The sequence below is a fragment of the Vicugna pacos genome, chromosome 15 (assembly GCF_048564905.1).
Source record: "Vicugna pacos chromosome 15, VicPac4, whole genome shotgun sequence".
Taxonomy (NCBI): domain Eukaryota; kingdom Metazoa; phylum Chordata; class Mammalia; order Artiodactyla; family Camelidae; genus Vicugna; species Vicugna pacos.
Window position 1 is genome coordinate 15,324,243 of NC_133001.1, and position 17,903 is coordinate 15,342,145.

A 17,903-nucleotide genomic window follows, 5' to 3' on the forward strand; every position below is an offset into this window, starting at 1 on the left:
TCTAATGTGCACAATGTATCGCCGAGAGTTAATATACATATAAGCAATCAGTCAAGTACAGGAATACTTTTATCTACTTCGTGACAAAAAGGAAAGCAGCATTTCAATTTCATTCTCATCAAGGCACTGCAATGTTCTTTTATAATTTTGAAGCAATACATCAGCAATCTCAAAGGCAGGAAAGGGTAATGGTTAAAAAAATTTAAATCAAAAGAGCTGTAAACATTTTAGAGAAAAAAACTTGCTAAATCAGCATTTCATAAAAATAAAGATAATAAGAAATTAATTACAGAGCTTTCTTTTCTATAGTTAATTTTTTAAATGCAGTTTAACCCCCTTTTGGGAAGGGAACTATTTCAAAGGGTTCACTTTTGCACCCACCCCTGTCAAAGAAGGTCAGAAACACTCAAGTATAAAGTCACTGCACTGCTGTGGCACAAATAGTTTCTGCCGCTAAAATCAAACAAAGACCAATTAAACTAATCATAACGTTCCAGTGAACACAAGGAAGCTCACCTGGTATTTCTGGACTTCTTTCGTGAATTTTCAAATCTACTCAGTTCTTGGTATTATAATTACCTTGACCAAAATACTGTGAAATTACTGCTCTGATCTACTAATGGCTGCAAAAATCAAGTCGTTGTGGTTTCATGCCAAGGGGCCATAGCAAGGTGGCGCAATGATTTCTGACACAGAAGACAACTTCTAAAAACTCAAAAGGGAAAAAATTAACGGGATGTGGTTTACATTGCCAAAGACTGTTCATTAATTACCAATTTAATCACTGCTGGAGGCATGACATTACAAAAATCTGGCTGAAAGTTCTAATAGATTATGAAGACCACCTAAGAAGAGTGACCAAGAAATGTACAAAACAATTAATACTGTTTCACTGCTATCAAAGACACTCAGATTATTTTACATCAAGTGAAGCAAAGGAATTAGTAGCTTCACAGTGCCACCACTAGGAACTGTAAATACAATAGCACACAATTAGAAATGCACATGTGACTTTTCGTTCAAGGCATATATCCTTGGGAAAGCCAGAACATGATAAGGAGAATAAAAGAAACATTAAAAAATGAAATGAATAAAGATTTAAACTCTACCCCTGTGCATGCTGAGCAATAACAGAAAAGTCAATATAAAATACAGCTTTTAGTAATGGTGATATCATCCTGGGATGTTCAACACTGCACTGAACAGCCATATGGAAAATGTCTATGCCCATTAATAGCCCCATAAAAGGAGTGTTCCTAATGCTAAAATACCCAGTCTTGGCTTCATGCATTCATGGCAATCTCAAATAAATAAGACTTTTGAGGCTAGGGGTTTGTGGCCACATAATAGAAAAGATGCTTGAGATTTTTCCCCCCTCACAATGCTTGTGTTTTGTGCAACTTTGAAGACATGCTAGTAAGCTAACAATATGTTTTCCAAGAAGTCTAGTAGCTATTGTTAGGTTAGCAGGCTTCACATCAACTTAAATTTAGACATAATAGATAAACTATTATTTAAATCATAATGAATAAAAACCACTGCCCTGTATAGAGGCACTTATGCCGAATAGAGGAGTACATCAGCATTCTTTTATAAAATGCAACTATAAAAAAAGATTAGCTATATATTTAAAGTCTTACTGGTCTGAAACGGATTATGTACATTAAATCTTTTGTCAATTGTGTTGGAGTAAGAAATAAGGAATATATTTTCACTTTGTGCCCTGGGTGTAGACATTCCAGCTCATACAGAGAATAAAAATCCCTAAAAAAGACAAAATTCTTACTCTCTATGTTATTAAAGGTTTTAGATTTCTTTTTATAATAACTGATGTTCTTTTAAATTATAAATGCAAAGTTACCTACTTCTTTCTAATAAAAGAACAAACAATATGTGTCATTAGAAAAAATAAAAATTTTTAGCTTGATCTTAATTTTAAAGCTTGAATACTAGAGGTTAATTAGTTATTTAAATGTAACATAGCCAATATCTATAAACATGCAAGCATACTCTTATATACATTTTTATGATAAGACATGCTTAGGACACACACACACACACACACATATATGAAAACTATGGGAAAGTTTCTATCAGAGATTACCAACATGATGTTTAGAGTTTTTTTACCAATTAGATGGTAACTGTTTCTTTGATTATCTGGAAAAGATCTAGTGATCTTATCTAAATCTACAATTATCAGCACAACAGATCAGTCCCATTTAAATCAGTATTTTCCAATTAACATCAAAAGTACAAGGTTGCTGTTGCACTCTTTCCTATCAACAAAATACCTGTTAAAGGTTTAATTCGAAAAAGAGTAGCTTGCATTCTTTTGGTTCTTACCAAATAAGACATTTGGATTCATTACTATGACCAGTTAAAAAAAAAATCCATTGTATCTTTGTTGATTACTGATCTTTGCAGTTAACTAACGACTGACCAAACTGAAATTCCCTTCCCATGTACACAGTTTTCTTTAGAGGATTCAAATACTCCTGCAAACCTTTAAAGACAGACACCGCAAACTGTCCAGGACTTCCTGCTGCCTTGCAGTTTGATCCTGCTAAGTGAGGGTGGGCTCCTATACCAACTAACTGTAATGGATCACTCACTATGCTTGCAGATTAAATACTAGGGAAAAATTTCAAGTCTGTTTAATAATAATGTAATTCTTTGTTGATCTTTCTTTCAAAAAAGATTCCAGGTATCTAACAACTATCTTGCAAACCATATTCTTATGCTATATAATTTATAGTTGAAAGAACTGAAAACAAACATGTAAATTCAGATTGTTAAGTGATCAGACTAATTAGATTCAAAAATCATCCCAATTCCATTTTTAGACTTTCTACTTATAAAATAGATTTTATTCTTTCTTGAAAATATAAAGGTTAATAATTAAAACTATATGGCATCCTTCTTCTGATAGGTTCAAAGTACTTCATAAATATCCTAATAACAATTCCAAGGAATATGGGTGGCAGTCATCCCATACTCTTAGTGTACTGATCCTAAGCTTTAGTACATCAAATGCAAACATCTCTTTCAACTATCTGTACAATTACATGAGCAGTATTAAATGCAATGGTGGATTTATTAAATGTATTTTTTAAAAATCAATTATATTATAACAGTAATAAGCATAAGAATCTGAAATAGACTACCTTATTAAATTCTATTTGTGCATTTCATGGGAAAAAGGTGTTTGAGCAAATTGATTTTAAAAAAATAAATAATTAAAAGGGAAATATTTTCTTGAAAAAAGGTATTACATTTTTCTCAGAGTTGAGTTTAAATATATAACCAAGGAAGCTTTTTTGGATTATATAATGCTAGACTGTTGAAAAACCTGTCAAACCCTTGAGTTGTACTTAGAAAAAATTATTTTAAGTACATGTGAAAACAAAACAAACATCACACATAAAATTTACATTAGTAAAATGTAACATATGAAAATCTTCACAGGAGAAAAGGAATAGGAAGCAAAGAAATGTAAATCACAGAGATTCATAGCAATAAAATATACCTCCTATAGAAAAATAATGTCAGGAAACACCTGAAACAGGTTAAACAAATGTTTAAAGGTACAGAGATACAAATGAATAATGTAAACTACTTTGCCTAAAAAAGATCTAAATACATTATGTACTTGTAGCAAGTTCTCATTAAAACATGCAATGGTAGTCTTCACAAAAATTAAGAGAAATTATAAGGTTTAGAGTATCTGTGTTTGAGAGTTCCCTCTTAAGAGAAATTACAACCCAAATATTTCCTGAGGATAACTTAAGTAGAGTCTGTACATAAGAATCCACCAGATAATATTATCAAGAATCGTCTTCAGTGCCTTAGAAATTGTTTCCTAGCCTTCCAAGTTAAAGTTATACTAATTTATATAAGAGGAATGTTTGGTTAGAGTGGTGTGATTCGAGGCAGAGTTAGAAGCTGAGCTCTCTTAAGACGCCCCAGGATATGGGAAGAGCAGGTATGTGCAAGGATTTTGTGTGTACGCATCGTAACAACAGAAGAAAGTATAATGCAGAATTCAAGAATAAGAACAAAAGGATGATACAGGGAACCATGAGGCCCAAAGTGGCAAATGTCATCTCTATAACTGATTTGAGAAAGGGGAACCCCTTAACTTTCTCTAATAATGATAATCAATCCTGCTTTAAAGATCTTCAAAGAGATAATCTCTTCTCCTGGTTACCAAAAAAACTCCTTCTAGCAACCCACATTTTTCATGTTTAAGCTCATGTTTTTATTAGTCAACACTCAGAAGACACGAAAAATAGACTGTCATTATTCCCTCTCTTCATTTATTCATTGAACAAACATTTACTTAGTATTAATACTTGGTGCTGGGGATACAAGGTTCTTGTACTTTCAACAGTTGATAGTTGAGTGGAAGAAAGAGGTGTATAAATGGATAGTTAGATGGGACAAATGTAGCAGTAGTGATATATACAACATATAAGAAAAAGACACAGGAAGAAGAATTAACTCTACTGCGAGAAGCCAGGACAGAGGTGCTCACAGAAGTGATTTTCCTAACAAGGGAAGAAAGGCACTTCAGGGAGAATAGCAAATGCCTGAAATAGGAATGAAAGTATATGCTACATTCTCTCTGCAAGCAACTTAGTCGAGATGGATTGTAGAGAGTCAAAAATGGGAAAGAGGTGAGAAATGAGGCTAGAAAGGGAGGATACAGGATTTGCAAGGACTTTATATGAGGCCATATTGAGAACTTTGGAAGTTTATTCTCTTGGGTAAGCAGGAGTTATCAGAAAGAATTTGAGCCTTCATATACTCAAATTAGTACTTAAACTATTTTCCAGTTTTCTCTTTATATTTTATAAGCCTGCCTTTCCTTAAAAGTAGATCTTTGCTTTCAATCCTTTAACACTTCTGTGAATCCTCTTAAATTCTCTCTCTCAATCCAGAACTAGATACGGACTAGATACCTCAAAAGGAGGTAACCTGCACTGAGTACACAGACGTTGTCCCATGCAGTGCAGGCTTCTATTTAAGTACTCTAACATCAATTATTAAAATGGCTCTACTCATTCTTCTTAGTATTCATCAGAAGGTCCTAGGATAGTTGTATAGAAACAAAGTTTAGAAGGATAAAAAAATTGCTGAAGAAGTCCTAAATCAGCAGTCTCTTAAGAGTAAGTAACTAAGCTCTTCAGTAAACTCTTAAAGATTTAAGGTCAGTGTCTCATTTATTCAAGACTTGAGGTCACTCCTGGGTACCATCATTTTTTTTTTTTTAACTCATGGGAATTCTCAGTTAAACTAAGAACACACAAAGCAGTGGGTAGCAGCAGGTATATTTCTCCCTGCCAGCAACTGGACTCAGTACCAAAGCACACAATATAAAGGGCAAGATAATTTACAATGAATTTAAAAATAAGAACACACTAAATTAAGGCACAAATTAAAGAGCATAAGGAAGTGAAAATAGAAGCAATCAGTTCACTAAATTAGATGCCAGCTTTTTTTTTTAAGTCAGACCTGCTTTTTATTTACCAGAAGTCTTTTGATCTCTCCAGAGTGAAAGGAATGCCTGACACTTAAGTGGGGATAGCATTAGTCATGGTTCTCTTACCCTCTCCACCATGGACACCTATGAATCCGAATGTCACGTGGGAGTAAATTTTTTATTTTGGCCTCCATATCACAAATTGAAAAATAGATTTAGACAGATTAAGTAATTTCCAGTTTTAGTATCACTTAAGTCACATTCAGCTGCTCCAGAGATGAAATTCGGTATTTTCTCTTTTAGTTTTGTCAGCCAAGTTGGCCATACTACTTTTCCAAAATTATGGACAGTACTCCTAAATAATTCCAGTCTGTATGTACAAGAGCTACCAGAAATGATAAAGAAAATGATCAAATTAAAAACGCTACTATATCCTTGGAAAAGATATCATTCTGATTATCAAATTGCATACTAAGTTGAAAATACGAAAAGCAATGGCAAGGTCTAACTTCTTTTGTGAAACTGGACTCCTCTGACATTTCACATTTTCTTTCTTAAATCGTTTCAATATATAAGTCCCACAGAGTACTGGGTATCAAAACTAGAGCAACGGTCCCAGAATGTACTATTTAGTTCATGGAATTGATGTTCTCCATAACCCATTTATATAGGGTTTGACTTACTTGAAAAATGAGTAATAGTAGAATGTGCAAGAAAAATTTTATTTTTTATTTTATTTTCTTGTTTTTTTTGGGGGGGCGGGTAAACAAGTTTATTTATTTTTAATGGAGGTACTAAGGATTGAACCCAGGACCTTGTGCATGCTAGGCACACACTCTACCACTGAGCTACTATATTCTCCCCACTGAAAGTTTTTAAATTGAGCTTAAACTATAACTGAGAAGAGGCTGCAACAATATCTTCCATGACACATGCCCTTCTTACAATGTGACTTTGACGCTCCTCCATTGCGTGGTAGCATGTGTGTCTCTGCTACTTCAACCTGGGTACAGTTTGCTGGCTGCTTAAGCCAACAGTATGGCAAAAGTGATGCCATGTGACTTTTAAAGCTAGATCATAAGAATGCATAAGAGGGTCTATCTTACTCTCTTGGGACACTTGCTGTTAGATCCAGCCACCATGCTGTGAGAAAGCCCATACTACCCCATGTGGAGAGAATATATGGAGAGGCCATGTACAGTTATTCCAACTGATAGTCAAGCACAGGTCCTAGCTGAAAACCAGCCCCAGAAATTGTAGAACAGAAACAAACAATCCTCCCAGTGTCCTATACTAATGTTTAACTTATAGAATCTGTGAGTACAATAAAATGGTTATTTTATATCAATAAGGTTTTCAGTGTTCTTTTATGCAGCAGAACGTAACCTGAAAGAGGGAAAGTATCTTTGGGACTGTCTGAAGCAGAGTTTCATAAGCAATAGGGTACAACTTTGGGTACGTGGGAAATAAATGCAATAAAGTAACCAGCCGGGCATGCAGCTAGCTAGCTATGCAGCAGAGAGCTGCTCTTCATGAGAAAAAGAAATGTAACAACTAATAAATGATTATAAGACAACAAATCCAAGTCACATCAGTGGCAAAGGAACAATGAGATATTTTGTGAGATATCATGATTACCATTTATCAAATAGTAGTCATCAAGAGTTTCACGTCCTCTCAATGTAAACAGAACTGCTATTATTGAATTTGCCATTTATCTCACACCTAGGCATCAACTGTAAAAGTGAAGGGTTCTTTCTGCATCTCTGTTCTTAAAACATACACATACACACACACACATACATCTTAGAGATACTGAAACAAAGCACTAGTTTAAATGAAAACAGCTTTATGGTCAAGTATGTTACTATGTTTAGGTATGTTAAGAATACAATATTTTAAAAATATCTTTTTTGGATTCCAAAAATTTCTCCAGTTTAATATACTTATCTAAACATATCATATTTTTAAAACAGAAAAAAAAAGCCTCTAGACACCATTTGTTACACTATCCTTAGGGATAAATATTAACAATTTGGATTATTTTCCTTCCTGTCCTTTTCAATGCATTCAAAAACATAGCCTCTATTATTTCAAAATGGAGTTAGTAACCCATATGCTATTTTATATCTTTCTTTTTGTACAAAATGACATTCTGAACATTTTCCTTTCAATATTCTTTCAAAACATTACTGAAAAATTTTTAATGGCTACATAACAAGTATATATATTTGTTATAATTTATTTGATCATTCCCCTGTTTTTAATGATGGTTATTTTATAACTTTTGCTATTATAAATAACATTATGATGAAAACCTATATATTTATCTTTGTTAGTGGTATTATTGGGTAAAATGGAACGAGCCTTTCTTGATGAAGTCTACTCGCTTTCCAGAAAGGTATAGTAAGTTACATGCCACCAGCAGTGTAAAAGAATATCTAACTCAATGAAACATCATCACCATCATGTTTCTCAAAGTCCAAGTTGTATATTTTACAGATGCAGAAGATGTCACAGACATAGAATAAAAGATATTTTAGCAATTAACTTCTGATGTTGAATTCACACTAATATTATTTAGCCAGAAGTTTAAGTTTTATTTATGGGAAATTAGAAGTATAAGTAAAATTACTGGTGCCTTAAATAGAAGAGATGACTAATCTGCAACTCTAGGTAAATTTAAACACTCTTTCCTAACTCATTTTCTTAACCTCTACAATAGACACAAAAATAATACCTATTTCTATTTCACAAGGATGTCGGAAAAATAAATAAGAAGGAAACATAACACAATGCTTTAAAAACATAATCACTGAAGTCAAATTGCCTAGGTTCAATTATTGGCTCTGTTACTTATTAGCTGTGTGACCATAGGCAGCTTGTTAACTTGCTTGTGTGTCAGTTTTCTCAACTACAGAGATAATTGTTTTGGAGATTAAATGAGAAAATCCATGTGAAAGCACTTTGAATCCTGTCTGACACACGGTAAGCGCTCAATAAACATTATATGGCAATTATTAATATATGTAAAATTTACACATAGGTAAAGTAATTGCTTTTTAAAAATCTACTTGGCAGACAGATCATTTAAATCTCAGGTATTCTGAATTTAAAAATACAGAGCTATAAATTTTCCATAACTTATGGAGCATGAAAGAATTGTGAAACAAAGTTCATTACAAATAAAATACAGTATCAATTAAATAACTTTCTTTTTAAAGAGAATATTATTTCTGTGGCTCTTCACTTAACCAGATCCTTCTCACCCATCAAATCTTAGCTCAAATGCCCCCCTCCTCAAATCACTCCTACCTACTCCAATTATCCTCTACTGCATCATGTAGTTTTCACACTTTGTAGTTAACTTAATTATTCATTATTACCTGTCACTTTTGACCAAAATGCAACTTCCATGAGGGAAGAACCTTAGACTTTTCTGTCACCATAAATATACTCACTTCCGACAATAAATATCTGGCAAACAACCAAATCAAGCAATTGATGATGTAACAGATGGCTAGGCACTGAAAGAGTTGGTACAAGGGCTACAAAAGTTCTTCCTTAGAAAGAGTGGCAATCTAGATCAGTTTCTCAAACATTTTTATCACGACCTACAGTTAAAAACACATCTTATACCAAATCCAGGAAGCACACATACCACCTAACTAAAACAAGTCTCACACAAAAATACTATGATGTGTGATCAATTCTGATGTTTATTTCATTCAAGTGTTCTACTCCTTTTCATTGAAAATAAAATTATAGTAGCCCACTAAACCCATTTTACATGACATCATATAAAGACCTGAAGTCTGCATATCGTACAGCACAGGAAACATAATCAATATTCTATAATAACTTTAAATGGAGTATAATCTATAAAAATATTGAATTACTATGTTGTACACCTGAAACTAATATCGTAAATCAACTATACTTTACCTAAAGAAAAAAAAATAATAAAGAAAAAAAACTTTAAGTCTGAAAAACAATGTTCAAGGTCAGAGGTTATTAAGCTGGTATCTGAAAGGTATTTTAAAAAGTATGCATGGGAAGGAAGAAATAAAAATGCCTTTGTTCCTAGATGATATGATCCTCTATGTAGAAAATCTGAAAGAATTGAATGGCGGGGGGGAGGGGCAGCATGGAAAAACCTCTCCAGGAACTAGTAAGGTTGTAAGATACAAGGTTAATATGCAAAAGTCAGTTGCTTTCCTATATACCAGCAATGAACAAATAGAATTTGAAATTAAAAACACAGTATCATTTACCTTAGTACCCCTCAAAATGAATGTTTTTGACACAGGAGCAAAAGTAGCACAATGGAGCAAAAACAGTCTTTTCAACAAATGGTGCTGGAACAACTGGACGTGCACATGCAAAAAAAAGTAATCTAGACACAGACCTTACACCCTTCACAAAAATTAACTCAAAATGGATCACAGACCTAATGTAAAACACAATACTGTAAAACTCCTAGAAGATAATATAGGAGAAAGCCGAGGTGACTGTGGGTATGGTGATGCCATTTTAGATACAACACCAAAGGCATGATCCATGAAAGAAATAACGGATAGGCTAGATTTCATTAAAATTAAAAACTGCTCTGTGAAAGGCAAGATGGAGAGAATGAGAAAACAAGCTATAGGCAAGGAGAAAATATTTGCAAAGATACATCTGATAACAGACTGTTATTCAAAATAAACAAAGAACTCTTAAAACACAACGGTAAGAAAATAAACAACCTGATTTAAAAATAGGCTAGTGGGGAGGGTATAGTTCAGTGGCAGTGTGTGTGTTTAGCATTCACAAGGTCCTGGGTTCAATCCCCAGTACTACTATTAAAAAAAAAAAAGCCAAATTACCTACCTCCTTAAAATAAATAAATTAAATTAAACTAAAAAAAAAAACCAAAACCTAATTACTTGCCCTTCCCAATAAGCCAATGACCTTAACAAATACCTCTCCAAGGAAGATTTACAGATGGCAAATAAGCTTATGAAAAGATGCTCTATATCACATGTCATCAGGAAATTAAAACAATGAGATACCACTACACACCTATTAGAATGGCCAAAATCCAGAACACTGACAACATCCAAAGCTGGTAAGAATGTAAAATACAAGAACTCTCATTCATTGCTGGTGGGAATGAAAAGTGGTACAGCTACTTCAGAAGACAGTTGGTGATTTCTTACAAAAGTAAACATACTCTTACCATAAGATCCAACAATTGTGCTCCTTGGTATTTATCCAAAGGAGTTGAAAACCTTAAGTCCACATAAAAATCTGCATGTAAATTATTACAGCAGCTTTATTCATAATTGCCAAAACTTGGAAGCAACCAAGATGCCCTTTAATAGGTGAATGAATAAATAACTGTGGCATATCCAGACAGTGGAATATTATTCAGCACTAAAAAGTGAGCTATCAAGTCACAAAAAGACATGAAAGAACCTTAAATGCATATTACTAAGTGAAAAGAAGGCAATCAGAAAAGGCAACATACTGAGGTTGCAACTATATGGCATTCTGGAAAACATCAAAATTAAGAAGACAATAAAATTATCAGGCTGCCAGAGGTTGGGGATGAGGGGAGGGATTAATATGTGAAACACAGTGGAATTTTAGGGCAGTGAAAATACTCTGTATGATATTATAATGATGGATGTGTCATTAACATTTGTCCAAATTCACAAAATATATAACACCAAGAGTAAATCATAATGTAAACTATGGACTTTGGGTAATAATGACATGTCAATGTAAATTCATCTGTTTTAACAAATGTACCACCTTGGTGGAGAGTGCTGTTAAGGAGGGAAGCTATACATGTGTGGGTGCAGGGGTCTATGGGGAAGCTCTATACCTTCCTCTTAATTCTGCTGTGAATCTAAAACTGTTCTTAAAAAAAAAAAAAAAAAAAGAACGTGCAGTTTTATTTACATGTAAAATTAGGACTAGGGCAGGGTTGTCATAATTTTCAGATTCATGAAGAGGTTCATGTCCCCCCAGATCTAAGGGCTTCTATTACTGTATGTTCATTATTATCTGTGAGGTACCACACAAAAATATGTATAAAAATATAGTTTAAGTTGGGGGAGCCGGTGACTGATGGAAAAAAGCATTGACCCTGGAGTCCGATAAGTCTCAAGTTCAAATCCTGAATTCATCATTTACTGACTGCAACCTTGTACAAATTACCTTAAGTATCAGCCTCAATCTTCTTATCTAAAAAGGAGTTTGAATATCTATTTCATGATGCTACATAAAATAAAAATTACATAAAACATCCATTATCATGCCTTGAACATATGACAGGTATTTCAATAAATGGTAGGTATCATTGTTATAGTCTAATACTGCCAAATAAATTGACTTCCACGGAAAAAATATCATCTTAAGCAAAGCACAACTAAATTACAAAATATAAATTAAAAAAATAGACTATTCAATATAGGTGGAAATTATATCCTAGGATCTTCCTTTTCCTCATAGCTAACACTGCTGTGTAGGAATAATTACGACATGCTCTTCCAAGTATGAATTTATCAGTTCAATAAATATACCAAGTTCTCACAGTACATAAAATCTATGGAAAAGTAATCTATCAAAATAAATAAATTAGTCTCCTCAACCCCATGATTACAGCAAACAATGCTTTTTTTTTTTTAAACCAATGTTCCTCACATCACTTAGCTGCCTGTTGCAGGGTGGTGTGGCTGTGCTGGTATTCTGCTTATTCCCTGCCTTTAAAGCTGCATCTCTTCTTGCTTGCTCAAGAAGAACTCTTGCTCTTTCCTTAAGTTCTTCTTGTCTGGATAACATTCGATGCTTAAAAGCAAAGATACAGAATTAGGAGCCAAAAAAAAAAAAAGCATGTAATCTACTTTTGTAAACTAATCAATGGTTACACAATCTTTCAAAATAAAAGACTGCAGCTTTATGAAATTACCTACAGAAAATATTAATGTTGACTAGAAGCTGTGGAATGAATACATACATTTTGACTAAAAGGAATAGATTTTTACTGGCTAAAACTTGGGTTAAATTTAACTACATTTTTATTAGAACATATTCTCATAAGGTATGAGGTCCATATACATATTATACACATTCTTCAAATTTGCTAATCACAGTATAATCCGGCAAAGATATTTTTAAAAGTTCTGTTTTACTTTTACAGTCATACAGAATTGATAACACTTAAGTGTCTTCCAAATTTGCATTTTGAATGATTTTAAATATCGGTGGCAACAATTCTTTAAATTCTTGACAATACAACGTTTATAGAAAACTCAAAGCTATCATATTTTGCTTTAAAAAAAAGTAATACTGGTTTTCTCTAGGGCTCACTTTCCTTACAACAATGAACCGTATCAAGATTGAAACAGTATTTTCCTGGATTAATTTGTACTTTTTACAATATATGTTTGGAGAATAATAGATTACCAATGGAAATCATCTCTTAAATGGTGATCTTTATGTTTTAAAATAACAATTTTAAACCTTTCTCTGTAATTTTAAGCAAAGATTATCAGAATAAAAACCTTTTGTAATTATGTATGGTAATGGATGTTAACTTGGCTTACTGTGATCAATTTGTAATCGATACAAATATCAAATCACTGTCATACACCTGAAACTAGTATGTGAATTATACCTCAATTTAAAAAATATTTAAAAAATTAAAAATTAGCAATCTTAGTACCCAGAGATAATCACTGTTGAATCATGCTTTTTTCAACTTCATATTCTATTGTGAGCACTTTCTCCTGCCCTTAAATATTTCTTTGCAAACATGATTTTAAATTGTCTACCTAGCATTGTATTAACACGAACACATCATACTTAAACTTGTCTTATACTATTGGATATTTAGGTTGTTTATAATTTTTCACTCTCATAAACAATGCTTTTAAGAACATCTCTGTGTGTGAATTGTTGTGTACAGTTCTAATTATCTTCTTAGGAAAAAGTCCAGAGGAAAAATCTCATGAGATAAACATTTTTAAGTGATTTGATATAATTGCTGATGTTACATCTGGGCTATAATTATTTTCAGTGCTGTTATGGTAAAAAATGAAGCGATATTGTGAGCATAAAGTTTAGGAATGTAGTTTTTGAAGACAGACAAGGTTGGTTTTGAATTCAAACTTTAAACATTTATTATGTGATTTTAAGGCAACTTTGTAAATCTCAGTTTTCCCATGTATATAATAAGCTTTAACCACTTACCACGTAGGTTGTAAAATCTGAGATGTGTGTAAGACATATAATGGTCATCATATGTTTTAGCCACTCATATGGGCAACACTATGACTTTGTTAAGCTTATACAGCCATATTAAATTATCAAATTTCCTCTAGTCAAATGCAATTAATTATTAGAGTTTCTAAGAAAGAACTCTGTCAATTAAATTCTAACCTACTATTTAAGTAACATCTTGATTTCAGAGAAGTTAAAATGTAAAAAGATGTGTATCTTAGAATTGATGAAATACAGTGTACAAAAGAAAAAAATCAGATTTTTAATTGTTCAAATTTTAGCTGCTATATATAAGAAAAAAATCTACCAAGTAGTAGCACTTACACTATAACTTTTGGTATCAGGCAGTAAATACTTTTGCCAAAAAATCTTTAAATTTGCCCTAAGCAATATTCTAACCAATAATAAACCAACGGCCAACAAACAAATATATACGGAGTTGTAGACAGATGCTGACTGTATCAGTCTGTGCATTTCCTTAAATTACATCACTTAAATAATCTGAATAGAATCACAGCATGACACAGTTTGAGATCTAAAAGGGCTCTCAGAGGTTATTTCATTTAACATAAGTGAAAAATAAGATTTAAAGAATTTAAATGGCTGGTTAATGTGTCACATTGGTAATTACTGACAGAGCCAAGATGAGAATCCAGGTTTACTGAGCATTTTTAATTTTTAAATACTAATCAATTTCTAGACTTAACTAAACACATTTACCTTAAAAACTCAGTTTATAAGAAAAATCTGTATTGAAATTCAAACTTAGGCTCACCAAATTCTGCAACTGACAATCACTGGATGTTTACTGATTATCTACTATATATAGACACTATGATATCCTGAAAGTTTAGGTACTTAGAACCTTTGACTTAAGATTTTTGATTAGGAGAACAGGGGTTGATTTGTTAGTTACTATTTTTCTTTGATCTAAGACGCACATTTTAACACCTCTGAAATCTTAAAATTGATGACATCTTATAATCTCTGTCATACAGGTAGTAGTCAAGACATAGCTGTCAATGCCTACATATGCATGTGCTTGATAATTCTGGTGGCATGACCGCAATTTCTTGATGTTTCAGTCAACAACCATTTGAGTACTATTTGAGAATGGAACATAACTCCAGGTTATTGTCTGAAAATCTTTTGTTGGGACCTACGAGTAAGGTTAAGAAAGTGCTATTATCAGTGAGTACCACAGAGAAGAAAATCCCAGGACAACAGTGGAGAGATGCTGTAATTCAGAGGTTCTCAACCTTTTTGGTCTCTGAATCCCTTTATGTGCTTAAAAACTGAGGATTCCTAAAAGCTTTTACTTATGTGGGTTATGTATCTATATATATATATAGAGAGAGATTTGTCATTTTATAAATTAAAACCAAGACATTTAAAAATATTTATTTATTCATTCCTTTAAAATAAATATAATAAACCCAAGATGTTAACATATCCTAATAAAAATAACTACATTGAAAATAAAACTAAGTGAGAAGAATGGCATTACTTAATATTTTTTGGAATTCAGTCTTTAATATCTGACTTAATAGAAGGCAGCTAGAAACTCACATCTAATTCTGTATTCAATCTCTTGAGATACCACAAAATATGTAGCCTCCAGAAAATGCCACTGTATACTTGTGAGAAAATGAAAGTGAAAAAGGTAAATAATGTTTCAGTACTATTATGAAAATAGTTTCAACTTTGGAGTCTCTCTGAAAGTCTTGGAGAGCCTCAGAGGTCCCCAGATCATACTCTGAGAACTACTGTTGTAACATCATGCTTTTGATGGTACAGAGGACAACACTATGTTGAAAAACAGGAACACCAACAACTCTATACCAAAATGATTCAAGAAGAGTCAGATTCTAAATTCTATGATAATTATACCTTAACCAGTTTATTTTGCTAACAAACTCCCTTTTACATGTACATAAGAGCATTATGTGATTAAAAAATCCATGCCTAAATAAGTCTAAAAGAACTATTTTAATAGGTATAAAACAAAAATTCTATGAGATGAGAAAACCACATATCATAGTTTATTGGCAGTGTTTTTCTTTCTTTGTGGTACATAAAATAATAGTATATCTTATCATTGATGGTACCACAGATTCAATTAAATACAGTAAATATTGTAAGGTCCAATCTCTGCCATATTCCCCTCATGAGGAGAAATCTGAATGTTACTGTGATTTTAAACCACAACTAATGATGGGACTGAAAATACCAATTGCAATACAACTAAAATATTTGAAGAAAATGCTTTAAATGAGAAATATTTAATTTGGCATTGTACATTTCCAGGATGACATTCTTACTAAATGGAATACTGAAATATCTTTGACTTACCTATAAAATACTGTTTTTATAAAAGGTTAATAACATTTTTATTTGAAAAGTTTAACATTCTTTATTCTTCAGTCTTGAAATTGGGGTTTATTTATAGGCTTAAAGTATTATATCACAAACTTATATGAAGTTTATGGTGCATTTCTGGTTTTTCTAAAATGGGAAATTATACTTCATCTTTAATCATCTGTAAAAGTGTTCCATGAATACAAAAAGAAACAAAACAAAAAAACCAGAATAACTATTTACTAAATATATGTATCCATCATTCTCACTCACTTACCTGGACTGTTTTTGCCAAGTGATCTGCATGATTTAAGGTGGTTCTATCAGCATCTGGATCAGACTCTGTCTGCCTCAGTGAAGTACGTTTTTTCTTTGCAAGGTCTGCATCTCTACTGTACGAGTATCCAAGTTTAGAAGTGGGAGATAAACTTGGTTTTTTGACAGGTGATTCAGGATCTGATCTGCATTCTAAGGGTCTGGAATTCTCTGATTTTTCTTGTTCCAAGTTACTACTGATGTCTAGAGTCTGAAGCTTTTGCTCATTGGTCTCGTCACAAATAAAGGGTGGAGACACATCCTTCTTCTTATCACTAACGTATAAGTCACTTAATTCTAAAGTCTCAGTTTTCAATAGTCTCTTCTTGCCTAACAAAGCTTGTGTGTGGTTTGAATCTGCACTGTAACACATTCCAGGGTCATCTGATCCTGAAGTCCTTCCAGAGCTCTGCTGGGACTTTTGGGGTTCTGTGTCACTTTTAGTCCTGCGACAGTAAGGGGAGGCTGTGCTTGGACTGAGATGATCATCAGGAGTCTGGTGTTCACTTTCTGACTCTCCAACTCCACTATCATTTACAAATACAGAGTCATCCTGTGATAAGAAGTCCACCGCTCCGCTGGGAGGCTGCTGCAGTTCAGGCGCCCGCTTCAGATCACTAAGCTCTGCGTAGAATTTTTCTTGATCAACAGAACTGTTTGTATCTGTTTCATAGTTTCCAACTTTATATGTGCTTTTACTGCTGTTTTCTTCTATCTGAACAACATTTAGTTCTTGGCCACTGAAGTGTGCCCTTATTTGATAGAGATAAGTCATAACAGTCAGTTTGTCAGGAATTGCTAATAAAACCATATCGGAAGGTTCCAATAACCGGGAAATTCCTATGCTGGCAAATCCATCATATGCCTTCAGAGGAAGGAAAAACAAAAGATACATTGAAGAGTTCAGACAATCCATAAATTTTAATTTTTTAAAAAAGAAATTTAAAATATCACCACCAGCCTACATATTTTACAAACAGCAAAAACAGCAAAATAATGGATGTTAACTAGATTTACTGTGGTGATCATTTCACAGTGTATACAAATATTAAATCATATTGTACACTTGAAACTGATATGTAACAGGTCAATTATACCTCAAAAAAAGTTTAAAACATAAATGAAGTTACCATAAAAAACAGGAAAATTTTAATGGATTTTTATTATTGTTGGAGGGTGTTTATGTTACTGACAGACATTATGCCACACGAGCAGAACAAAATTCCAAGTCAGAATTTGTAAAAGTAGAGTAGATTCAAGAGAAAAACATTTTTCTTAATTAGTAACAATTGAGATGTTCTTTTCCAGTACAGAAAATAAGCAAAAATGAGAATTAATAAAAAAGTCTTAGAACTGATTTTTGTGATAAAGAACTAAGGTATAAAGATACAATAATTCATCTAGAGCTTTATTATTCCTATCAACTTTTCTTTTCCCTGGCCATGTAATTGCAGTGATTTGTGAAGAAAAAGTA

General features: G+C 32.8%; 1 protein-coding gene across 19 annotated transcripts in view; it reads right to left on the bottom strand.

The window, feature by feature from the left end:
- EHBP1 (EH domain binding protein 1) overlaps nt 1-17,903 on the bottom strand; it is a 391,476-nt gene that overhangs the window by 71,118 nt on the left and 302,455 nt on the right. For all 19 annotated transcript variants that reach the window (XM_072937655.1, XM_072937664.1, XM_072937665.1 and 16 more), the window contains 2 exons: nt 16,392-17,294; nt 12,179-12,322 (listed from right to left, as the gene is read on the bottom strand). In XM_072937655.1, coding sequence (XP_072793756.1) covers nt 12,179-12,322; nt 16,392-17,294 — 1,047 coding nt within the window. The remainder of the gene's footprint in view (nt 1-12,178; nt 12,323-16,391; nt 17,295-17,903) is intronic.